We start from the raw sequence: 26675 nt of genomic DNA on the forward strand, positions 1-26675 counted from the left end.
TTAACTGCTCATATTGAGTAACACTGGAGCCCACCCTTTTTTTTGTTGACTGAATTGTGGCGTTGCAACCTTCTCTTCTAATTCTTATAATAATTATCAAAAAGTTTTTATTACCATCCCCCCACTCTCTCTACAAAATGTGAACGTGAAACTGCAAAATAAAATAGGTTGAAAGGGCCTAATTAGGTTGAAATAACATTCACATTTCTCTCTGTCTCCCTTTGTGTGTGTGTGTGTGTGTGTGTGTGTGTGTGTGTGTGTGTGTGTGTGTGTGTAAAGTTTGGGATTAGAAGATCATTACAAGGCATTAGTTGTAGGCCAAGCCCCCTGCCTCTCCCCCCTGCTTTTGGCCCTCTCATTCTTCTCAGCTGACTCGGCTTTGCTTCAACTGAGGAGGTCTTTACGTTTCTAATTGCAAATTACACACCCAGAAGAAGAAAGGTCCACCTCACACTGAGAAACCAGCCAACTTACAGGGCCAAAAACAGTTGGTGTTATATTCTTCCTCAAAATACAGTCTAGTGAACTGTCTAGTTGTATATCAACTCAAGGATTATGGAGAGACTTTTTTCATCTGTGACTATATTGACTAAATAGATCTACGATGGTCAGTGGTTTGTTTGGCACCATGAAGCTGCCTGGCCTCAACATCAGATGTCTTGATCCAATGGACGAGTAGACTAAACTGTCATCACTGAACATGGGATTGATGAGACTGAACCAAATACAAATGGCTTCGAACCGACAGGAGGACACCACACAAATGGCTGTGAATTTCTCAGAATATCCTTTTCTGAAGCATTTTAATTTAGCACAAGAGATTTAATGTCTTGTGTTGACTGCTGTGATATCGTCCAGCTGGATCACTTACGGATATCTTCCTCAATTCCAAGCGAAGATGACTGATCTGACCGAAATATCTTTAGACTCAGAATCTGATATATACAAGGTAGACCATCACTGCATTGCTGTTGAACAAAATGTTCTTTTAGATCATTTGTCTTCAGGCCTACTTTTAAGGAGGTTTTTTCACGGTCTTTCTAACACTTTGTTGCAATTTTCAGAACGTATATTGCAATCCTGCCTTCGAGCCAGAGAATGAGAGGGAGGAAACACAGCAAGAATTCAAAACTCATGTTTCCTCACCAGAGGTCAATAAGACCCCTGAAACAAGTGAGACTTACTATTGTGATTGGGCTATGCTATAGGCTATGACAGTCTCACCAAAAAATAAAAAATCTTAGAAAGATAATTACTTTGAGTAAAAAGTACTTATTTTATCAAAAATGTATTTTGTTCACTGTTTTTATCTGCTTTGGTTAACCTATTTGCTATGTGTTTTAACTTAAGGCCGGTTAGTGTGTGCCTAATGTTTGGGTGATGTTTCCCGTTTTCCTCCTGTCATGTTGCACAAGATAGCGGGATGCTGAGTCTTTGTGTGGTCCGGCTGAGAGGTCCCTGGTGTGGCTGGGGAACAGTGGTGGTACTGGCTGCAGCATCACTTCTAGTGACAGCTTTGGGGCTTACTCTTATTCTCATTCTCACTCGTGAGTGGAGGATTTTTTTTTACCGTGACTGTATGGATATAATATGATATGCATTTTTAATAGGGTTGTGGATGTGTTGAGGTTTAGTCTCTATTTTAGCTTGGAAAAGCCATTAACTTCATGTCTCCACTATTTTAGGCATGAAATATGCCACACTGATACATTGATTAATTCTGAAAAACATTAACTCGGACTGCGTTTCCCGAAAGTGTCATTGAACAATCACCATGCGCAGTGAGAGTGACCTTTAAGGTTCATAGAGATGCAACAAATCGATACAGCTACAGATAAATGTAGATTTTAGTTTTCATATATCATGTATATTGAAGTAGACTGCAAGGCAGCTTTATCAATGTGGTCAATCTGATTTCTAAAACAGAACTAAATGGACCCACTTCAGAACCTGGCCTGGTGACACCTTTAGACTCGTGGAGTGGAGATGGCGTACCACACAACACCCCATTAAGACCCACCACCTACTCCGTCACTCACAGCCCGATGACAACTCTCACTGGGAAAGACCCCACCTCCCCTACCAGTACATGTTTGTTCTATGATCTGTTAGAGCTGTGTGTAAATAGCCAGCCAGATGTTTAGGCTAACAGATAAAAAAAACAAACGCTGTGTGGGAATTTCACACAGTGAGACTGGATGTTAAACAAAGAAAACAAAAGCCATGTTTGTCTGATACACAGATTATAATATATATCATGTGGAGGCTAATACTAGTACTACTGATACCTACATTATAATCATCATGGGGGCAGCTGTGGCCTACTGGTTAGGCTTCAGGCTTGTAACCGAAGGGTTGCCGGTTCGATCCCCGACCAGTAGGACCACAGCTGAAGTGCCCATAAGCAAGGCACCTAACCCCTCACTGCTCCCCAAGCGCCGCTATAGCAGGCAGCTCACTGTGTCGGGATTAGTGTGTGCTTCACCTCTCTGTGTGCTGAGTGTGTTTCACTAATTCACGGATTGGGATAAATGCAGAGACCAAATTTCCCTCACAGGATCAAAAGAGTATATATACTTATACTTATACTTATTATCAGAGGCGGACAGAGTACACAGCTTTATTACTTGAGTAAAAGTACAGATACCCTTTGCTCAATTTTACTCAAGTACAAGTAAAAGTACAACAGTCAGATGCCTACTTAAGTAAAAGTACTGAAGTACTTGTTTTTAAAAGTACTTGAGTATCAAGAGTACAAGAGTAGCCTGTATTTTCAAAATATTGCATTACTACTGCCACAGTGCTTACATTTATGTACAGAAACATCCTACATGAAGTTATGAAAAATGTTAATGTTAATACCTTGGAGAATGTAAAAGGAATTGAAAGTAAAATCAAGTCATTTTCATCTTTTTACCATGTTGCCAGGGATGGGCAGTATTTCTAATACATGTATTTAAAATACGTATTTCAAATACAAAATACTATTTTGTAATTGAAACACTTGAAGCGAAAACTATCATTAAGTTGAAATAGTCTGGCGAGGTGGGGCCACAGGTTGGCACATTCCCGGGATGGACCTGCTGCGTCTTCATCCATTGTTTCGTCCATGGTTTCGTCTCTTATTTAAATCTGACAATGGAGTTGACTTTGGCGGAAAGCTGAAGGTGATTGCTGATAGGCTGTCCCAATCAGTGGCACCTGCACAATCCAATCACGTTTTTTTTTTAGAAGAAGTAACTGGTACTCACAGTTATGGATAGAAATGTAGTGGAGTAAAGAGTACAATATTTGCCTGTCAAATGTACTTGAGTAAAGTCATGAGTACTCCCCAAAAATGATACTCGAGTAAAGTACAGATCCCTCAAAATTGTACTCAAGTACTGTACTCAAGTAAATGTACTCCGTTACTGTCCGGCTCTGCTTATTATTAAGTGGAGGCTACTATTAGCCAGATATCCACTGCTAAGGGAGAAGAATCTGCCTAGACAAGCTCTGAAATATGCTGTGTGAAATATCATTGTTGTTATACATTGTCTTATATTTGTCCATTAAAATGAACAGACTAATAAGGCGTTCACTGGCGGTCAGATCTCAGTCACACCTCCGATTGGTTTTTTGTTTCTAGAATGCGGGGGTGTCTTGGCAGACCCTGGTGGCACTTTCAGCTCTCCCAACCACCCGGGCTCATATCCCCCCGATTTGCTGTGTGTGTGGGTGATCCGGGTGCCACCCCCAAGCCTCGTGCAGCTCCATGTGTCATCACTGGACATCGAGGGGCCTTCACCCTGCCTGTTTGATTGGCTGGAGATTCGAGAGGAGACCGAGCAGACATCCACTGTAACCAGGTGAGGGGAACAAACAGCCTTTTCTTTTACTCTCTGAAGTATTTAAAAAACACATATTGTGTTCATTCCTTCACTAAAAGGAAAATCATTAATACAGCATCAGGTATTTATTACTGTTTTTTGGGTGAGCAGAACATGTGTGACCTTTAACACTGTGTAATGCCAAACAAACAATTTCATATGAAAAATACCTTGTTTGATGTTATGAAGGCTGAACGACTTTTAAAGCTGCAGTTGGCAAGATTTTTTTTATCATATTCACTGAAACCGACGCTATGCTCTGACAGAACAACATAAATCAGCCGGTTTTAGAAAAAAACCTGCATTTCTACCTCCACCTAGAGCCTGTTATGTGTTTTGCAAAAATCCACAGCTCCCGGTTCTTCTGGTCCAATCAGAGCAGGGCTATGTGAGATCTGACTGTCAATCACAGTCTGGTGCGCACTGACAAGCACAAACTCGATGAGAGGGTGCTCGGTGGTAGTGGGGGAGGGGCATGAGAGTTGTAAACATTCCAAAAATTGGCTAACTCCCCTCAATCTGTCAGACTTGCCAACTGCAGCTTTAACAGGGAAGTCCTCCACCCTGTGACAGCAGGCGCGCTGCTAGGTAATTTGGGCCCTATGACAGACAATAATTCTGGGCCCCCCAATAATATATAGTATTATTTGGGGGGCTCTCTGGGGGCCCTTGTCAGTGCTGGGCCCTTAGAATGGTCCTACCAACCCCCCCCCCCCCCCCCCCCCCCCCCCCCCGCCCGCCCGCCCCCCTAGTGGCACCTCTGTGTGACAGTAATTCTAATTGTTAACTCTCTTTACTTCTTAGGTTCTGTGGTAATGTGGCCCCTCCCACAGTCAACACCAATAGCAGCACAGTGTGGGTCAGCTTTCGGTCAGATGGGAGCATTGCAAGAAATGGTTTCAACGCCCAGTACCATTCCATTTTACCTGGCCAGAGTGAGTATGATGGCAACTCTGGCAGATTATAGACTTTTATGGACTTACATACACATTAGAATGTGGTACACCTACCACAGATTTGTAGCCCAATAAAACTGACAAGTGGGGGGGAGTGGTGTGTGTGTGTGTGGGGGGGGGGGATTTGGAGGTGGGGCTGTGGGCGGTTGGGAGGATGTGGTTGGGGTTGGTTTGTATGAGGGACTTTTTCATTGGTTTGTTTTTTCCCTTTTATATATTTTTCCTTCCCTGTTATTAGTGATTTTCATGTATTTATTTACTCATTTCAATGTGTTTGGAAAGATGTAATGGCTACCCTGTATCTGTTTCAAGCTTCAACAGATAACTAAAACAGACACCAAAAAACACTTTAAAAAAAAGATAGGAAAAGTCCCCCAATGGGGGGGGGGGGGTGTGGATGTGTCAGGGTAGCATGGATTCAGCAAGCTTGTCAGCATGGCATTAATTTCTTAGCAGTGGTTAGTCTCATTATTTGGACACGTAACCTTGGCTTGCCAGGCAGTGGCGTATAGTAGGAACCAATTCCTTCACTCTTAGGTGCTGAAACCCTCATTGCGTTGTTACGCAAGTGTTAATAAGCTTCTCTTCCTGGCCCTGCTCTCGATCTGTATTATGAATGGTAGACTGATAAGCTGTTGGTATGCACTAAAACTCGTAATCACCCAATCTTATCTGCAGATTAACATATGTTTAAATAAATCTGCCCCCGAGAGTGTGGGGTGATGGAGATGAACGGGAGTAGAATGAATGTCATAAGGATCTGTTGTGGTACAGAACACTGAAACACTGTTGAACACTGAATGGGAAATTAATCTCACATAATAGAGCAAGGAGTCAAAATATTTGATGACAATGTCACTGTTTTCTTGTTTTGATGTATGGAAGTGTGTAAATGATTGTGTGTGTGTGTGTGTGTGTGTGTGTGTGTGTGTGTGTGTGTGTGTCTGTTTTAATTATCTTCAGAGAGCTGTTCAAGGGAAGAGTTTATGTGTGATAATGGTCGTTGTCTCCTGCCGGTGTCTGTTTGCGATGGTCAACCAAACTGCCAGGACCAAACTGATGAGGCGAACTGCAGTCACAAGCACAAAGGTAGATACAGGGCCTTTTGTGAGCCTATGCCGAGAGGCTCTCAGCAACTCTAATTCTCTTAGTTGTATCTTTTATTTTTAGACTATGAATAGCATAAGTTGTTTTTGGAACATAATGATGGTACACTTTAATGTTAGTTTTACTTTTGTCATGTGTTATGTCCTTTCTGTGAACTCCTGGACAATGCAGAGGATCACTTCTGTTCGCATAAGGAGGGAAACCCACACACTCGGTCTCTAATATTAATGGCCTGTTGCTGTATCAGTGAGATGTGATAATAAACTTACTCTTGTTTATAGTTTCATCTAAAGGTTTTTCTTTACCTCAATTAGAATGTGGTGGCCAGAAGACTGGATTGTCCGGCTCCTTCTCTAGTCCAAACCACCCCAAGCCCTACCCCCACCAACAGGTATGGTAAACACAATCACAGCCAGGCTTGTTTGACTCCTTATGCCCCTTCATTATTGATCAATCTCTTTGACCACTCTGACATGGTTGTCAAGTTTGGTTTCAAAATTGTATTGCTCACAAGCTCCACCTAAAGGCCAATGCAAACACTTACTTAAAATTGTGGACAGTTACTTAAAATTATGTGAGCTTTTGTCAGAGACTATCCTACTTGTTGACTACATATATCTCCGTGTATTGCTTGCAGTTCTTTAGTTTTCTATTAGTATTCTATCCTACAGTAATGCTCACAGCAGGACCTTTTAGAGAATGATCACATTATCTGTGTGTGCAGCTGTGCACCTGGCATATATCTGTGGAGGATGGGCATGTCATCAGGTTGAGTTTCCGTAACTTCAGCCTGGAAACGCAAGACGTCTGTGAGTTTGACTATGTCGAGGTGCACGACAGTGCTGACACTGGGGACGACAGTGTTCTTGGCCGGTAAGACCTTTATCAGCGCTACTTCCTCTTCTGGGCCTATTGAGCTTGTTGACCTTTTGACGTGTCTTCATTGTTATTTGTGTTCTTCTTGTAACCCTTTCCAATCTTCCTTGTCCCTAATTAAGTTTCTCAATTTGTCCTCAGCTCACCAAGTAAATTTGCTCTTGGCCATCCTTTATCTGTCTCTTGAGTTCTATCTGAAATATTTGTTATTCTGCCTTCATATCAGCTAAATCCCCGAAACGGGCCAATTTGTTTCTTGAATTTCCCCTTGGGGATCAATTAAGTATCTATCTATCTATCTATCTATCTATCTAAAACACTTCAAAGACATTTTCTGTACACATACTTAAATTACGGCCCTAGAGTCAGTGGTCACTTACTATGATTGCACAAGACTGATGCCATCTGACTCTGCCTAGTGATGCGTATTGAGTGATTACCCAGAATCCTGTGCTGCTATAGGTACTGTGGATCAGGACTCCCTCCAGATCTGACCTCCTCGGGGACCGTCATGACTGTGGTGTTTGTGGCCGATGAGGGCGTGGCAGACAGCGGCTTCTATGCTTCCTACCAGGCCATTCCTCTCTCAGAGAGTGAGTCCCACGAAGCTCCTGAAACGACATTCTCTCTGTAAAGGATGGAAACAAACTGTGCAGAGGGTCACAGTTAAATTAAGCTATAACAGAGAAGCTCCATTTTCCAACTTCTGTGAATGTTGCTTGTAACTTCTTGCCATTTCTAACTGGGCTATAAAGAACTTTAATTAGAGTAGGATACAAATTCAGTTCCATTATCAATGCATGATACAAAATGTATTCCTAGCAAAAAAAGTCAGTGCACCCATAAGTTGTCTGTTGCATGTAGAATGTGCATCCTGTCCAGAAGTTAAGTGTTGTGAGAATGTGCTTGCTCTCCTGTACATCAGGGACCTGTAGCTCAGCTCAGTTTGCCTGTGGCAGTGGGGAGTGTCTGCACCCGGAGTGGCTGTGTGATGGCTGGAACGACTGCGCTGATGGAGCAGACGAGCTGGACTGTGCCAACTCCACTTATCCCCCTATCAGTGAGAACACATGTTTATCTCCTCTGAGCTGCTACGTACCACAATGTTATGGCTTATTTAACATGTTCATGTCATATCTAGCCATTTGTTATAGTTTTGTTTATCGCCATTTTAGTTAAAAAACATAACAATCCAGATTAACCTTTTCAACAGATCTGATTTTAGGCTTTATTAAGAAAGTAAGGTTGTTAGTGTGTGGCTTTAATGTAAGGCGTTGGCTCATGCTATACAGGAGATATCAATTTAGAAGGCAGCTTCAAATGTGGCAACTCTATCCGGACGAGTCTCAGACCACCTCGGAATGCGGTCTGAGGTATCGGATCTCAAATGCAGATTGAGTATGTACACACCTGGCATTAGACATGTGAAATGGCCGCCAGTGAAACCACCTCTTGCCTACCAGGTGTGAATGGGGCCATTGAGTCCAGAGGCTGCTACTATCATGGAAAGTTATTGCTTTATCATTGAAACATATTCAATGGACCATTATTTGGACTGTTGGACAGAAAAAAGTCTTAATCCAATTCAAATACACTGGTTGGATTGCACAACATAAAAAAACAGCATGTTTGAGTGGTTGTGACCGCTGAAGTGATCTACCTGTTCCGTGCTTCCTCAGCGTCATCCTGCGAGCCCATACAGGTGCAGATGTGCCAGGGTCTGTCCTATAACCTCACCTCTTTCCCCAATATCTGGCTCTCCATCGCCGACCAGAGGGAGGCTGCGGCCATGCTGCAGCAGTACAGGGTGAGTGTCAAACACATCAGAGGTGCGTTCAAGTTTGGCAAACAGTGGTGAACGTTCGTGGCGAACATGTTTTCTCTGAACAGTTAAACTTGAACGATTTGTTGTAAACATTACGGTAACACTTCGTCGAGTGTTCACAAACATTTGCCGAGAATTCAAGGCAAACAGAAAACTGTTTGCAAACGTTCGCCTATGTTTGCGACTTTGAACACACATCGGGCATCAGCCGCCACACCAGAGGAAAGGACCAAGCACTGCCTATCCCAAGAATGGGGTCATATGCAGGTCATGACATTTTTGGCAAATGGATTATAACTCAGTTACTGGGTGTATCTTGCGGTCCAGTGTTATACTGTATTAATACATTTAAATTATACAGAAAGCCAGTGCATGGAGACCATTATTAACAATAAAACTTATTTCTAGGCAAGCACTAAAATGTAGATCATATAGTGACTAGATGAATATATTATACTTACATACCCACACTTAATTTCTGTATGTTGTACTCTTATGGTTGAAATCAGCCATGGCAGTAGAGTGCTGTGCTCAGCAGTGGTGTGTGTCCTCAGGTGCTGATGGAGCTAGCATGCTTCGAGCCCTTGCGTAAGCTGGTGTGCGGCATGTTCCTGCCCCAGTGCAGCCCCCGGGGCGGCGTGCTGCAACCATGTTGGTCGGTATGCTCAGCGGCCGAGCAGCAGTGTGCCCAGGCCCTGGACCTCTTCTCCCTCAGCTGGCCCTTCAACTGCCACCTGCTGCCAGACTCGGACGATCCCGTCGAGTGCTCTCACCCCTGACCGATGGGAAGTGGGAACCACAACATCATGGCTCATGTGATGACAGTCGGGACGTTTGTGCATGGTGACTGTTTTATTACCGAACTGTTCCAAGTGTTTGTGATTCGGTGTTTGCTCAGTTGTGGAGCAGATCAAATAAAACATCTGTTTTCACTTGCTGGACACAGCACTTTTGGGAGCAAATGCCGCCCAGAATGATGAAGAAAGACACTTTTCCTCTATTTGGCACATAAAGATGCATGTTTTTCCAAGGCCACTGTTAAGAAAGCCTTCTAAGAGACCAGAGCTCTGCCTTCTTACACACTTAGATGCCTTCCAAAAGATCAGACTTTTGCCCTCATACACATTACAGAGTGCCAGTTGTCATCTTTTGAGAAAAACATCAACTACCTCTCCTTGAGTCACTGAACACCTCTTTCCATATCATGGTGAAAAGGTGCTTCTTGCCATATCTGCAGACATGCCTTCCATGAACACACTGCCCCCGGTATCACATATTTCAGTTACAACCAGTCTTCAATGTTCACTGGTGTTTGCATAATGCCTCTGGTAGAGTGATGAAGTACAAACATGGACAATCTAAACTTCATTCACTTTAAAAAAAAATGTTAAAAAAAAACATTAAAGGAACCATATGTAAGATTGTGGCCAAAACTGGTACTGCAATCAGTTTCAAATTACTGTAGAGCAGTGTATCCCTTCCCCCTCCCCCCTGACTCGAGGTTGCCAACCCGGATGCCGAAACACTACCGATTTCGTGATTAGTAGATAGGTGGAGGGTGGCGCATCAGGTCAAAACACAACATGACATGACAAAACACAACATCAACATCAGTTGAGGGCTGCAACTTCACTTTTTAAATGACAATATCCTGGCCGGACTACTGTTGTCAGTGAGTATTTGAAAAGAACATGATTTCTTAATGTCTAGTGACATATCAGGGCCATTTTATGATTAATTGAAATACATTTCTTACATACAGTTCCTTTAAGAAAGACAATATTATGTTTTTGTTGGTGATACGACTGTATGAATTCACAAACAGCAAACTTATCAGGAATGATACAACTTCACCAGCATTTTAAACATGATGTCCTTAAATAAATTTATTTGAACTGTTTGTGTTAGCACATCTCTGTGTGATAATGTATCTTACATGTGGCATAGAAATATAACTGCAAAAAGACTTAATCGCAAGAGTAAAACATGTATAATTGCATATGCTAGATTACCTTAAACTTCCATGGTGATGGAAAATGTTTACTTATATTGTTCCTTGACCAATTACTAGTGATAAAAATAGGTCCAGAGAAATGAATGAATTACCATATTAACTTCCATTCTTACAATATATAGATGTATGCCATCTTATCTGGATGTCTTACATAATCATGGCATCTTTAACATAGCACGACTGCAATAATTCAGGTGAAAGCAGATGGCTTTTTATTCCAGGCTGTGATCATTATTCAATTATTCAAATTGGCATAGAAGTAAAATCACTGGAAAAAGAGACGTCTCAGCACCACCACTCAGAAATACCAGACTAGACCTATCGTGTTACTTGATCAGGTGTTCCAGAAATACTGGAAGCATATTTAACAATTATTGGGATAGGTTTTAAACATGACTACTAGAGTGTTTTTTTGTGTACATCTGTTTGAGGTAAGGAATAAAATATCAAATTACATTCCAAACTGCATTTTCATTTTCAAGTCTTCACAGCTCTGCATGCTTTGGCAGTAACTCAGCTGGGCGTTCGTTTCCACGGGAGAAATATGACTAATCAGTTTGGCTGGGCTGCTATGGCGGCACGATGAGTTTGAGTGTGTGTTCCAATGCCACAGCCGTGAGACCCCAGACACGGTGCTTCCCATTACAGAACACCGGGAGAGTGTAGCCGTAGCGGTCGCCTGTTCGGAAGTTTGTGTAGCCCCGGTTCCTCGGGTTGCAGACGTGAGCCAGGCTGAGTGTGAAAATCTCCTCCACCTGAAATATGGGATGTGTAGTTATTTTTCACTGACATTTAAGTTTTTTCTTTTTTTTTTTTTAAAGGAGTAGTGGCAACTGAAAGCCAACGGAACATACCTCACTAGGATTAGGCCGAAATGACAGGGCCTCCAGGGGCCCGAGGTTAGCAAGTACGGGTGCGATCAACATGCCAGACTGGAAATAAGGAATCACACAAATTAGATGATTACAGTGTTCCAACAGTGACTGATTGTGGCAACTGGATACATTGAAATGGTCAACAGAGTCAGTTAACTTGTTCCTGTTGGCAATGCAAAATCCACAGACGTCTATCATCCACCTCCCTTCAATATGTGTACACACACAAAAATTGTACAAGGTTGAGTACTTGGAGGTTTTCCTGACTGATTAATAATACAGAGATTGGGATGAAATTTCACTTGCTGATTACTGTATCCAGGATTCCTTGAGACAATTATGGGCTATGTTCCTTTACAGTAAAGGCCAACAGCCAATAACTCTTCTGTGAAGAGCTATTGAGAGCTGTGACAGACTCATCTACCGAAGGGTAGAACCTCCGTTTGACAACCCTCCGCATATACTCCGGAGGTTATATCTGAAAGCCCTTTCAGTCTTGTATCAACTATGCTAATGTCGTACCACAAATAAGACATGCCTTTGATCCGTCCAAACTTACCATGTCCCGCAGAGGCTTGAGAACACCCCACACCTGATCCGCCCTCACAGTAACTCCCAACTCCTCATGAGCCTCCCGTAGAGCAGTGTCCACAACGTCTGTGTCAGCAGGGTCCTTCTTACCCCCTGCAAAACTGAACAGACAAGGAGCGTCACTCCTAATACATGTATACTGATATATATACTGATGTATACAATATTTTGTCCACATGCCACTAACTTCTGAGCCTGGCATACAGGCAACTCCACTCACCTGACATCGCCCTTGTGCCTGCCCTTGAGCTTGCTGGAGCGGAGAGTGAACAAGAAAGCTGGCTCTCCCCTTTCAGTGCAGAGGCACACCAGCACAGCTGCCCAGCTCTTCCCCTTCTCCTTCTGGTACAGTGCCGCGTTGGACTGTAGCCTTTTCCGACATCTGTCCTCGTTCTCGGCAGACAGGCAGTACTCCGGGGTTACCTTCAGCTGGGTCGCACCATGCATACCACAGGCCTGGATCGCCAGGTGCTGTTCCCACAACCTCCCCGCGACGATGCTGCTGCGAGTCCATAGGTTTGGCGTAGATAAAAGTGATCGAGGAAACAGAAGCTTATGAGACCCCCTGAGAAATGACACTGATGAATGCGAATGCTGCTCACTCTCAATATTGCATGATGTGGTAGCACCAACTTTCTGCTTACCGGCTTGGTTATGACTATGCAGCAAGAGGCACTTGTGGTCAGACCTGCCCGAGGTCTCAGCATTGATCAAATACTCCAGTAAATTGGTTTGAGAGTGGTTGTGTGAAGGCAGAGCTAACCATGTAGAAGACAATGGATGTACACTACAGGAAAAAAGTCTGTTAATTGATAGCTTCAGGTGCTGTGAACAAGGAGCAATTTTAGTCAGTTCATCTGGGGCTGGAGGGCTGTTGTCAGGAGACCCTTGGTTTGCTTGTGTTTTTCTGATGATTTTCTGCTCTTTTGCAATGTCCTGAGGTAGTTTGTCTTGAATATCCTCTTCCTTCTTTGAGCAACATGATTTCTCAACAAATCCAAGGGAGAGTGCTCTTCTTCCATCGGGTCCACTCCTCAGGTGTCTAGGGCAAATGGACGGCAGGGCCTCTTTGGAGAGGAGTAGCAGTGATCTTTGGGTCCCTTTTAGGCTTGGTAAGGCCAACAGCTGGGGACTCCTAAACATCCTAACAAAACAGGAGTCTTTTAGATTATAGAAATAGTTTTTTTCGATCCACATTAAATGGACTATGGTTTAAATAGCTGATTTTAAGCAAATAGTAAATCAATGGGGCAATGTTAATGCATCCATGTCTAAAAAGTTAACTTAGCCACATTTGTTAAGGCCTCGGTTAGCTAATGTCAACATGTAAGTTAAGCGCACTGCTTTGCAGACAACTAAATAAACGGAAAACCCTTCTTAAACAAAACATTGGCTAACGTTAACAGTGACCGAGTCCCCAAAACCATTTGCCAGATGTCTGAGAAAGCGAAACAAAACGTTATCCTGTCACTAGCCAAGTTATCCAGCTAGCTCAACATCAGTTTACTTTCGATGGCTAGTTCACCCATTTAGAATTGTAGCAGCTACTGGAACTTGACTCACGATAGTCTACCTTTCCCCTTTCCAGCTAGTTCAATTGCAAAACCAAAATAATGTTACAAACTCAAATTCCGTCAAAGTAAAGTTACCGCTCTGATCATGGACTAATGTTACTTATCTAAGGTCTCAAAACGCAAGCTGTTAACGTTAAATCACCTCCTAAAACGTGTTTTAACACTAAACGTTAACATTAGTTACCGGTAAAAAAACTAGTGTTAGCTAACGCTATTGCCTTGACGTTAACGTTATCGTTACTAGCTCAAGGACGAGTGTTGGCTAAGCTCCAAACGGCAAAGAACCATTTGTACTCATTTGTTAGAACAAGCTTGCAAATAAGCAGATACTAGCCAAACTAGCCACCCACAACAGCACACTGCGGTTCATCTCCCATGCATACAAAGATTCTACACAACAAACATTGTTATATTGTAACATTAAACCTGGTCGATGCTGCCGAATACTTCCTAAAATTGCCAGTGTCAACTCACCTTGTACCATGCTAAACTTAGCTCTATTAGAAACAAAATTACTCATGCCTTCTCTCTGACGGTAGCCTACAAAATAGCGGCTTGCCATTACTTGACATGGCTCCGAAGATAATGCTTCATTTGTCTCCGATTTGCCCTTACTTATCTTAAAGCACCCCGCCACCAGATTATGTTTTCACTGCCAAATCGTAAGGCAACAGTCAGTTAGACAGACTGATGGTAACGTTATTGAGGTGACTGCGGATATTTGACCAAAGATGACCCTTTGATGCTGCCTTTAGGAATTTAAGCCTATTCATGGGTTTCAGGTCTTGCTACAGGTGTATAAAATCAAAGCTCATGCAGACTGCGTGCTTGAGGCATGATAGCACAGGGGCGTTGAATCCACGTTGAATCAACCTCCGCCGCTTCAAACGTCATTTCAGGGAGGGATCACGAAGCCCCCCCCCAAATAAAATAAAATAAAATACTAAATACTAAAAAAAAAAAGTTTAGCCTACTTAGATACTGAAATACGGATTAATATATTTGTTCAATAATGTCTAGTCAGTACACCAAATAAGGAAGGCCTATATAGATAGTAATTGTGAACATAAAATATGTAGATCTTTCAGTTTGGTCTTTTCATGTAGCCTTGGCAACTAGCCATCTAGTGTAGGCCTGAATAATATGCACATGAACTGACACTAGTTAAACTCACCACATGTTTCAATCATTTAACCCGCCATGGGCAAGGCTAAAGTCACTGTTACAAACAGTGCAGCGTGCAAGACTAGGCCTATCATTATTTTTTACTCTTATAAACAAGGGTACACTTTGAAATGGGTCTTACATTTTCTTTCTTTTGGGGGACTGCCGTGAATCTCCTGTTCCTAGGTACACTGAACTAATTTAGTTCAGGAGAAAAGAGATAAAAAGCTCGCCTACACTGAAAACTGATTGGTCGATTTAGCGAAACAGGCCAATCAGGATGCTCACTGTCTTATGCAAAAATAAACGCCATTGTCAAAGCAGCGACCTTGCGGTTCGCGCACGCACCCGAACATAACCTGATAACCTGAACAAAACCTGCCCCTACTGACTGACTTATGGCTACATAGCCTGACCCAGAGCCTCTATTTGGGGGTTTCTGCACAGCAGAGTTCTAACCTGGTAGAGCCAGTCTGTCCACTCTCACCGGATTCCACTTAGCATGAGTGTTGTGTGTCATGTGAGTTTCACTCCTTCCCTCAATCAAAAATATCTAGTGTTACCTGTTCTACCAGCCTTGGCCCAACCCAGTTCACTCCATTTAAAAGCATGTTGTGGGGTTCAGTGGCGTCATAGCTTCAAGGAAGAGTGTCAGAAGCTAACAGCATGGCTTCTTCCTCGTGGGCTCCAGATGAATTTGTTTGCTCAGTGTGTCTGGAAGTCTTGCGCGACCCCGCTACACTGCCTTGTGGACACACGTACTGCATGCTCTGCATCAAGAAGCATTGGGACCAAGGGGCATCCACAAACTGCTACAGTTGCCCCCAGTGCAGGAAAAAGTTTAATCCTCGACCATCTCTATCCAGGAGTACTGTGCTGGCTGAGGCCTTGGATAAATTAAAACTACGATCACAGCAGCAAACTGGTCCTTCATCTCCAGTCTATGTCACTGTCTTACCATCTTTGCCAACTTCTCAGGATGGTTCTACAGCAGCTGAGAAAGGATTGTACCCACAGCTTCCAGTGACTTCCCCTCGACTTTGCCCAGAGCACCAGCAACCACTGGACCTCTACTGCAGTGACGACAAAGTGTTTGTATGTGAGGATTGTGGACTGTATAAGCACAAGGGCCACCAGGTCGTCCGACCACATGAAGAGAGGAGAGAGAAACAGGTGAGTAGATGTGGATAAAAGCTGAGGGCTATTTTTTTTTAACAAAGCCTACTGTAGGCTATGTAGGCCTGTTGTGTAATGTGGTCTGTTGTGTTCTCATATCTTGTAAACAGCAAGAGGTGGTTCAGATGCAGGCAGAAATTCTAAGGAGAATTCAAGAGAAAGAGAAAGACCTTCAGGATCTCCCAAAGGCTCTAGAGGTTTACCGGGTAAAGAAAGTTCTGGAAAATGAAATGTGGCTGTTAGCATAATTAAAGTAACTGTGTTTGTGTTTAGAAATTGCTATCAAAGACTACAGTGAATTGTCTAAAAAGACACCTAAATTGTCACATCTCATCATTAAAACTCCAATCTCCCTCTTTCATGTACATGACCTTTTCTCCATTGATGCCCCTTGCCTTTAGGACCAGATGCAAGTGTTCCAGAATGAGATTAAGGAGACCATTGTGGAGCTGGTGAAGAGTATGGAGCTATTGGGCTCTCAGGTGGAAGAGCTCGTTCTCCAGGCCCACGAAGCCTTTTCAGAGAGCAGAAAAGATGCCCACCTCAGTAGGCTGCAGCAGGAAGTGGCTCAGCTTCGCAAACAGGACCAGGAGCTGCGCTCCCTCTCCTGCACACCAGATGACGTCAGGTTTCTGGAGGTATGTGTGACATGAGGCAATCATTCCATTACATCATAGTGGTGTTTAGGTGTATGGATCAGAAGGTGGGGCGTGGAAAAATAGCTTAGGACTTACTGAATAGGTTATTGATACCTATAAGGAAATTTAGTTTGTTAATTATGAAAGATGAAAGAGATCAGAGAGACACTTTTTTTTTTAAACATGATTAACTGGTCTTTAACATGATTAACAGGAGCTTAGAACCCTCTCTGCTCAAGGCCTGGCTGGAAGCGAAGAGGTTATTGATCCAGAGTTTGAAGCAATTAAGTCTGGAGTGAAAGCAAAACTGGGGAGAATGACAGACAGGCTACAGGATCTTAACAAAGACACACTGACTCAGATATTCAGAATTGGTAAGTCAATATGTCTTGGAAACTGCTTTCCGCAAGACCATCACACATTTCATATCACTTCATGTGTTGAAATATACTTGCCATTAGTTTAACACATGAGATTGCGCATGGTAAGAGAGTGGGATATGAGACGACTACTATACAGATTAAGATTATTGATTTAAAATCCTGCCATGAAATCTGAACCATAACTGATAAAATACTGAGGAAAAATAAGGACTCATTTGCAATTCTTTTTCTCAGTTAATGATGCCAATTCAGCACGTCGCATGTCTAATTGTCAAGAAGCAAGTGCAGGACCCACTCACAGTAAGTATCCAACCATAATAAAGCCCTGATTAACTGATTGATGTATTGATTAATTGTCATACAGAGATGTTTTGTTCCCTGCATAGTAAGTGCTGCCTCTGCTGAAGGTCCGCCACTTCCATCATGCCCACCAAGAATGGCCCGCTCTGCAACTGTGGCGACCCCAGGTTAGCTACAACAACTGAATGTTTTTGTATTTACAGGTGCAATGTGGAGGTTTTATTGTTTTGTGTATGTTAGGTTTCAGGTGATTTTGGTACAATAAAGACGTGGTGTTGCTGACAGTGTCCATTCACAACATAACTGTTTACATTTCACTGTTTGTGCAGGGCATGCCAGATCTGACGTCCCACCCCCGCTCACAGAGAGACCTCCAGCCATGATGCGTGCTGCAACCTTACCTGGTACTTAGCCAATGCCCACTGGCAGCGTCTGACGCAGTCAAGTGACGGCAAAGTTTAGAACTCCATTACTTTTAAAGGGGCAAAGCCCATTGACGACGTCTGATGTACATCAACGCCAAACTTGAGAAAATTGTTCTATCTCTTAAGCGTCAAATCGATAGAGAATGTTGTGTGGGCATCTGCCTTTAGACCAAAAAACACGTTGGTGTGACTTTCTTACATTTGTGTTATGACTGTTGTAGAATTCTATATAAACAATATAAATATTCTCTTTCCCTTGTGTCTCATCAGTTCAAAGGCCCGCAACCAACCTTCTGGCAAACCCAAAGCCCAAAACCAGAGAGGAGATGCTGAAATGTGAGTATTTTGGACTATAGACATAGTCCACTAAACAACATACATTACTATACCTTGTGTATACATTCTGCAGGAAAAAATAAAACTTCTGTTTAAACTGCCTTTGTGCAGCCATGGCCCACTGGTTAGCACTCCGGACCTGTAACCGTAGGGTTGCCGGTTCGAGCCCCGACCATTGGGAGCGGCTGAATAGCCCTTGAGCAAGGCACCTAACCCCTCACTTCTCCCCGAGCGCCGCTGTTGTAGCAGGCAGCTCACTACGCCGGGATTAGTGTGTGTTTCACCTCACTGTGTGTTCACTGTGTGCTGAGTGTGTTTCACTAATTTACGGATTGGGATAAATGCAGAGACCAAATTTCACTCACGGGATCAAAAGAGTATATATACTTACAGGCGCGCCTGCAGGTGTACGTCCGTACGCACTGTGTGTACCATCAGGCTACTCAACAGCGAGAGAACATTTCCCTCGTATGTGTGTGTATTCACACCAAATTGGCCTAACATACCTTCCCAACTATGCACAGTATCTCATTAGCTGCATGCCATCAGGCTATTTACCATTTTCTATTACGTAAAGTTAGTGAACACGTTATCAAAATTAACGCGCACACATTTTGTTTGAGCAGGAGAGGGAATACGCACGCAGGCACGCAATAGGCTACTTGTTGTTTTCTTTTACTCGGCTATCTATATATGGTTCTCAGCACAAAATGTTGTGTTGTGTACCATAGCATTAATTCCTGCAGGCGCCCCTGTATACTTATACTTACTCACTTAATCATATGACAATATTAACATCTGCTCACCCTGTTTATTCTGCAGGAAAAAGAAAACTCCTTTGCCTTTCAAGATTATGCATGGATTCTACCTCAGGAAAAATAGCTGAAAAAATCTCACTTTGAAAATATCAGTGGTGACCTTGTTGGTATTCTATTTTTCTTGTTTTTGGCCTTCAGTTCGATTTGAGCCCACGCTGGACCTGAACACAGCATATCGCCACATCCGCATCTCTGATGGTGACCGGAAGGCCACTCTGCGGGCGGAGGTGGTGGATGCGTCTCAGCACCCCGACCGCTTCCTTTACTGGAGGCAGGTGCTGTGTAGGGAACCCCTGGCCGGGAGTCCCTACTACTGGGAGGTAGAGTGGACAGGGCATAAGGTAATTACCAGTGCAGTGTGACTTTTTGAAAAATTATTAGTTTAGCTTTATTAGTTTTATTATTATTAAAAGGATTAACCACCAAGAATGTGTCCTCAGGTACCTGTGAAAGTGTAATGCTACAGGCTATTCCGAGTTTTGTTAGTAGAGTGCCACTTCCAAAACGTGAGATTATGAGGAAGACGTAGGTCAACTGAATAACGTCTTCCTCCATGGACATGTGTGGTCACAAGCAAGCCAGCCGAGACATTTTGAATAGCCCTGAGGACTTTTCTCAGGCCAAAATGACCCTAAAATAGAGTGTGCTTTTTCTCAGTAAAGCTCACATATGTGTTCTATCTTCCCTCTCTCGCTCACACACACACACACACACACACACTATACACGCTATACACAAGTGGCATAGTTCCCAATCTGCTGATTAAAGTAATTATGGAAACACTTGATAAAGAACTTTGATTGAGATAAATAGATGAATGAAGTATGAGATTCATTCTTTTTGACATAAATAAATTCTGTTATCCTGCTTCACAGATACAACTTTTAAAGTCCTATTATTATTATTATTATTATTTATCATTATGGAGCATCTCAAAATGATCGGTCCTAATTGCCACTCTCTGTCATGTAGGTGACCGTCGGTGTGACCTACAGAGAGCTGGAGCGGGCAGCCAACGATAACCGCTCCAGGCTGGGCTATAACCCTTTGTCCTGGGGCCTCTACTGGTCCGGCTCCGCCTTCTCCGTCTGGCACAATGACAAGGAGACTCCCCTGGTAGGCCCCAAAGCACACAGGATTGGTATCTATCTGGACCAGCAGGAGGGTGTGCTGGCCTTCTACAGGGTCTCCCATGGAAAAGCAGAGCTCATCCACAGTCTCTGGGAAAACTTCACCGGTCCGCTCTTCCCCGGATTCAGGTTCTGGACTGGAGTTGGTGCCACGATCAAAATTTCTGAGCTGAAGTAAGGATGTGGAACATTGCAGTGCCAGTTCGGACTTATATGCCAGCCTGATGTCCAGCGTATGTTCCAGTATACTGATGAGTTTTATACTGATGGTATAGGTGCTGATGGATAAAGTGATTGAAGTCCTGGATGCAAATCTAGACAGCTAGAATATGTTTTCCTGGTCATTTTTTTTGTTGTTTTCTTCTATTGTTTTGGTTTACTCTTTCCTCACCCTCTCAGTGGAAAATGACTCTCTGCTTGTATTTATTGTTGCTGATAAATTTACACACAGAAGTAGTTACTTGAAAATTACCTTAGGCTTTGGTCTTTAGCAATGCATTTCCATGTAGTTCTTCTGTCAAACACTCCCCCCTGGTGGAATTAGGGAAGTGTATCTTTGAAGTGAATCTTTTGGGAAGAGGCCATTTGTGGCCTTATCCTCTGGATATGCTGGCCTTTCCTGTGAACTAGAATATATGACTACTGATTGTATGAATTAATATAGTTACTCAGATGCTTAATATTTGTCTTGCAGTTATTTGTTGTGTCACATTAAGCATTAAATGTCACATTAAGCATTAAAATGTATGTAATGTAACCAGGTACTTGCACACTGACTTTCAAGTGCCAACCAACTCCAACAAACACCAACATTTGGAACAGTATTCACCGTCAGATTGAGTTTGTTGGTGTTTGTGGGATGGAATTCTTTGAGTTAAATTTTCTTAAAGTTTGTCAGCGATTGCAGGCCCAAAAAAGGCCCAAACATAAATTATCGCGTTCATCTCACGGTCTCTGTAGGCAGCCCAGGCTCTGAGATCTGCACACAAAAACAATTGCTAATAACAAAAGTTGCCAACCACTCAAAGGCAAAATAAAGTGTTCCAACCAATAACCGACGAGATGCACGTTCAGGAGAGTTTCAATTGCACAGGAAGGAGGGGGATTCTCTGAAGACCAGCTCACAGAGTCCACCTTCTGCTTTAAGTACAGTACATATTGAGTTCACCAGGACATGGACAAAACCTCTTTCAGTTTAGCCAGTGTGGCATCATATAATCATTTAGCTAACACATCCCTTTCATAGATAAATAAATAAATTAAAAGGTGCTCATGCTTTTTTTGTGTTGATGATTCTGGCAAATTTCACTGGATTTCCCAGGCATGCTAGAACAGTTTTAGTCCACTGTATGGTCAAGCTTCGTACATCACTACAGGAGAAAAAGTAGCCATAGAAATCTTCTACCAAATAATCAGTTTTTATTGCTTTTTCTTTTTTTCCATGTTGATGGCCTGTCAAACTAGCCTTTATCTCCTAATATATTTGTTACACTCCTATGTATTGTCCCTATCTGGACACAGAGATGTGTTTAAAAACAATGCATGTTGTGTTGTTTTCAGCGCATTATGTGTAACAAATAAACAACGAAAACAGCACAAGCTGTGTTGTCCCTATCTGGACACAGAGATGTGTTAAAAACAACACACGTTTTCAACACATTCATCACATTCAAGTGTAGAAATGTTAATACGTTTCCCTCATATGCATCACATTTATCTGTAGGCTAATAAGTGCTTATTTGGCTTATTTCTTTCAAAGTAAGTTAGTTGGCCTGAGTTGGCTTACAGTGTTTATAAAATGATTATTTCATTAGTTTGATGGCCTTAGTTATAGTTTTAAAGAACATGATTTTCACTGTACTTGTAGTCTGCACTAAACCATTTTTGTGCTTGGTTTAGAGGGTAATGAGATTTGGGGAGATTGTAGATTTGAATATAAATTGGGCCACTTGTTATGTGTTCATTCAAAATATATATCATATACGTAGGTCTTCCCTCACCTTTTTCAGATTTCGCCTTTTCTTTCCCAATACCTTGTATTGTAAATAACTTATTAAATGATTTAGTAAAGATTATTTGGCATGCTTTTCACACAGTTTCTTATATGTGATGCATAATATCTTAATGTCATTTTGTTGTTACATAAGAAAGATCGTTCATTGATGACACCAACTTTTCATTTGATTCAGTTCTATTTCACCTGATTCACAAAAGTGACCCAGTTCCTGCTTGTCCTTTTGATTAATGTATTCAATCTCCCTTATCTCACTGACACCTGTAATATTCCCTGTTGGCCAAAACCCAGAGGAGCAGATAGCACATGATACCCTCTTCCATACTTCCCTTCCCCATCCTCTCTATTCTCTGTCATCTTCCATCTAACCTTGCATTTAAAGCCCCAGCCCTCTCTTCTTTCCATCTTATGGGCAATGACCCAAATATCCCATAATGCTCCTCTATTGTTTGCGGCACCTGACATTTTCTTTCCCACCAACACCAATAGCGAAGGCTCATGCTCATGTTTTGCCACCAGCTCTTTTCCAAAAAAAGCATACAGGATTTCAAGTATGTTTTCATTTGGCATTATGTATATACGTAACACAAAAACAAATGATGGTGTCTACACAAACTTGTGCCTGTGAAGATACCAAAATTGATCTAAGTGGTTTTAAAATAATAGGGTTACCAATCCTTTTAAACTAACGGTTAAAGGTCTCTACATCATCTACAATGTTAAATATACTGTCAAGACTAAGAGACTATTTTCTCTCTGCTTGCTTCTTCTGACATATTTCACTTTTGTGGAGAAAAAGTTCTGTTACTGACCAGCTTAACACACACACACACACACTTCAGGCTTTTGAGAATGTTTCATATTATATCTATGGCCTTTTCTACACTGTTTGTTGTTATAAATTGTATTTCAATTGTTTTGCATTATTTTATTTTGACTGTTGTGTGCATTGCTTATAACATCAAATGTCATAATTCTTGTTTTACATCAAAACAGATAAGATTAATTATAGATTCATTTTGGAGTACTCCTGAGAAACGTTGTCTGTCTTGTCCATTATGGGACTGAATGTGACACACTTTTGACACCACTAGATGAAATTCTCCTCTTCTAGTATGCCTTTATTGACAGTGAAATGTAGGAGAAGATAACAACCAGCTATTCTTCCCATCACTTGAACCAATGTGATTTGCTGTCTTTGGGTCATGTGTCAGGGGACTCATATTCACCATCAGTCTTCATTGGTCCCTGGGGACCCTGTGCTAAATAACTAAAATCTGGCCTCCACACTCAAGAAGCATCTTCGAGAAAGTGTCATTGAAAGAAATATATTATCATGTAGTCATGCACAACAATTATAGATTATCATGGAGATTTTAAAAGGTGGAACTGATAATGGATAAATGACCTATACAAGCCTACCTTTTTGTTTGTTGGTTTGTTTGTTAGTTTGTTTACCATTTTGTGTTGATGAACCACCATACTGTACTTGGCAGAACAACAAACACATGCAGCAGGTCATCCGCGTGGCTCTCTGGAGAACCACATTGCCCAATGGCTTCAGCCTCGGTTTTAACTGTCTACCTGTCAGACAATGCCTGCCCCACATAAAGCTCTCCTGCAGTGAAGACAAAGCCAACTTGGAGCCCAGCCCTGCTGCCCTGGGGACAGAGGGAGGTGGAGCCGTCCGCCAGTTTAAAGGCCACCGTCCAGCACCTTCACAACCAGTACAGCTAACCTGTTGCACTGTAACCGTCAGATATCGTCGTAAGACGTAATCCACCTGTGGCAAGATGAGAGGTAAATCCACAGGAATCCCAATCAAACTCGCGGCATGGTTTGTTTTGGTGGTATGAAGGACTGTAGATGTGAAACTGACTGTTAAACTGATCAGGTCATTTTTTATGGTGATTGGCTGCAAGCTGGATGGGGAGGGGAAAGTATGATTAGCATTATTTAGTTAAACTGTGGGTTAGGTTTATGGTAGAACTGGCAACACTCTCTCTGGTTGGGGAGTGTATTGTGATTGTGAACATTCTGTATGCTATTGCAGATTTTGAGATTGAGGTTTGTTAAGAGTTTGAGTTTGAATGAATGGTGTGACATGCCTCAAAAATTTAAAGGTAGATAGATAGATACTGCAAGGATGAAAATACATTTGTGAGATGATCTACCAGTCTGCTAATGGTACCATTTGAGCTTGATCTGACAAACATCACATTAGAGTGTTAGTTATCAATGGCAGTTTTGCATTTCTTGGTAAACTAATATCAATCTGTCTTTATTGTCAGCTATTGTGATGTTGTGTTTGCTGGGAGTAGCTGTTGCTAATGACCCTAACTACTCTTGGAATGGACCAAATGGAAAAGAGAGCATTGACCCTGCCACTGAAAATGGTGAGAGCGTGGGCAGATATGGAGAGAGAGCGAATTCTGATCACAAGATCACTCAATCCATCGATCTCTCAACGACAGTCAAACTGAAAAACATAATTCCCACATATCCCCACAATAAACATCTGTTCTCCATCTCCTGAGTGAGGATGTTTGTTTATCGGTCTATATGTCTGAAAGCGCTTTGTGTGTGCTTGCAGTCTGTCTCATGGACACAGCATCCTGCGGCTGCTGCCTGATGCAGAAGCAGATGTGGAGGATGGAGACCCTCTTTAACATGTCACTCAGTCAGTTGAAGCGTGACCTGGAGAGGGCTGAGGCTGCACTCCACAACCTCCGCGGTGAGTGGCCCTTTAAATTTGATTAGTATTTTTCACTGTGTTTATGTTTCACTACAGTTTATATTTCACCCAGTTTAGTTACTTTGGTGACCAAAACTCTTTTGAGGGGCTGAGAATAAAAGGCTTAAGATATCAATATAATTATTGATCTCTGTTTTCCTCTTGGAACTCTCTGCTCCAGCCAGCCGTAGTGCTTTCTCCGTGGCTCTGACAGACACCCGCCGCTGCTTGGGCCCCTTCCGCGAGGCCACCGCCATCCGCTACGAGGTTGTCTTCCTCAACCTGGGTGCTGGCTACAACACCTCCACCGGCGTCTTCACCGCCCCGCGTGCCGGCGTCTACAGCCTGGCGCTCACCGTCTACAGCGACGCCGGCTCCCCGGGGGCCACTCTGGCTGCCTGCGCCCGCCTCCGACGCAACGGCAGCGTGCTGGCCGCGCCGAGCGAGAACAACACGCAGGACCAGGAGGACAGCACCAGCGTGACGATGGCCGTGCAGCTGAACGCCGGGGACAGGGTGGACGTGACGCTGCCCGCTGGCTGCTTTCTGTGCGACACCAGCAGCCACTTCAACACCTTCACCGGCTTCCTGCTCTACGCCACCGACTGAGCCTGAAATGTTGTGCTTTGTGTTCACTGTCCATTCTGTGCCGTCCATTCCTGCCCTTATTGCTCTCTTCCCCCATACGTCTTGTCCCTGCTCCTCATTCTACGGTTATATAGATTCTTTAGCTCTAAAACAAGTGACTCCTGCCTCAAGTCTGCTGGACATGAAAAGCTTTACTGAAACGCCCTTTCTCCTTACTTTGAGTCTCATACATTAGATTCATCATTATGCTTGAGTTTCCTGGCCTCAGCTCTGTCCACTTTTCAATTTCCACTTGTTTGTACACTTGTACATTGCTATATCATTTTGTCATGTGTCATGAGAAGTGATCACTGCATTCAACGTATGTGTTCAAATGCTCAAAATCTGTTTTAATCCTGTTTAACTGAGAGGCTTTTTTCAATTCCTCTGTTTTATGGAGACTTGTATATGTGCAGGATTTTTTTCTGAAAATAAATTTTGACCTTTACAACAAGCAGTTATTGAGAACAATACTTGACTATCATTTAATTAAAGTTATATTTAACTTTACCTACTTTACAGGTACACTTAAAGGTCCAGTATGTAGGAAATAATGGAAAATAAACTGTAACCATTCCAAAAATGATCACCATATGTTGTCAGAGAGTAAGGAAACACGATGAATTGAAGTAATGGCTTATTTGACAACATTACTCTAACCCGTAAAAACCCATAAAAAAAATGAGTTACGGGGCGGAATCTCTTGGAATTTTCGTTTATGTTTTGAACGATTAATTCTAGAATAGCGTATTACAGTTTTTCTCAGTCGCTTTGGTGCTTTTTTCAGATCAGAATGAAAATTCTCATAACTTTTAGTTCAACCTCCACAACATTTAGTCATTTGTTCACATCATGGTAGCAATTTCTCCTTCCTCTGATCAAATTGCAAATATTTCTCCTTCCTCTGATCAAATTGCAAATACTTTTGGACATGTATCAGTTGCTTTCACACAACATTATCATTTGCTTATGTCATGTCAGTCAAAGTGAACTATACTTTGCTGAATGCTGAATAGTCGTTCCCAATAAAACTAATAGTCTTCATTTCATTGCTTGAGTCATTACATACAAAATTGTTGAACTAGTTATCAAATTCTGTCACAATGCTGTAGAATTGCAAAGAGCATACAGTAAAAATTTACGTATTCAGTGTCTTGTACTCACTTACTCACCTAACTACAGCAATGTGTAACTTTACTGTAGTTTTCAAATGGCTGTACAAGCCACCTATAGTGCTGTCTTG

General features: G+C 42.4%; 4 protein-coding genes across 4 annotated transcripts; 3 read left to right on the forward strand and 1 right to left on the reverse strand.

The window, feature by feature from the left end:
- Positions 1-898: 898 nt before the first annotated feature.
- Positions 899-9874, forward strand: mfrp (membrane frizzled-related protein). Its single transcript, XM_076281692.1, has 13 exons — positions 899-949; positions 1065-1173; positions 1416-1547; positions 1927-2085; positions 3629-3848; positions 4674-4804; positions 5789-5914; positions 6247-6323; positions 6657-6805; positions 7271-7401; positions 7734-7868; positions 8488-8615; positions 9188-9874. Exons 1-13 carry the CDS (start codon positions 899-901, stop codon positions 9410-9412), a joined length of 1773 nt encoding a protein of 590 aa, XP_076137807.1. The 3' UTR covers positions 9413-9874.
- A 962-nt stretch (positions 9875-10836) lies between these two features.
- Positions 10837-14469, reverse strand: nudt8 (nudix hydrolase 8). Its single transcript, XM_076282373.1, has 5 exons — positions 14162-14469; positions 12334-13257; positions 12082-12214; positions 11502-11579; positions 10837-11402 (listed from the first exon to the last, which is right to left on the reverse strand). Exons 2-5 carry the CDS (start codon positions 13254-13256, stop codon positions 11217-11219), a joined length of 1320 nt encoding a protein of 439 aa, XP_076138488.1. The 5' UTR covers position 13257; positions 14162-14469; the 3' UTR covers positions 10837-11216.
- A 999-nt stretch (positions 14470-15468) lies between these two features.
- ftr86 (finTRIM family, member 86) lies at positions 15469-22132 on the forward strand. Its single transcript, XM_076282374.1, has 10 exons — positions 15469-16024; positions 16138-16233; positions 16429-16665; positions 16880-17039; positions 17283-17348; positions 17435-17515; positions 17678-17752; positions 18044-18109; positions 19066-19268; positions 19900-22132. The coding sequence occupies exons 1-10, from the start codon at positions 15518-15520 to the stop codon at positions 20233-20235; spliced, it is 1827 nt and encodes a 608-aa protein (XP_076138489.1). The 5' UTR covers positions 15469-15517; the 3' UTR covers positions 20236-22132.
- Positions 22133-24358: 2226 nt separating this feature from the next.
- On the forward strand, positions 24359-25414 carry cbln20 (cerebellin 20; the record flags this gene model as incomplete). The annotated part of the gene is made up of 3 exons (XM_076281694.1): positions 24359-24467; positions 24665-24805; positions 24987-25414. Coding segments are annotated over 3 exons (678 nt in total), but the record flags the coding sequence as incomplete, so codon positions are not given.
- Positions 25415-26675: the final 1261 nt, after the last annotated feature.

This window comes from Alosa pseudoharengus, unplaced genomic scaffold (genome assembly GCF_046254945.1).
Source record: "Alosa pseudoharengus isolate Yale_2024_CS ecotype anadromous, Long Island Sound unplaced genomic scaffold, YU_APseudo_1.1 YU_APseudo_1.1_scf_13, whole genome shotgun sequence".
Taxonomy (NCBI): domain Eukaryota; kingdom Metazoa; phylum Chordata; class Actinopteri; order Clupeiformes; family Clupeidae; genus Alosa; species Alosa pseudoharengus.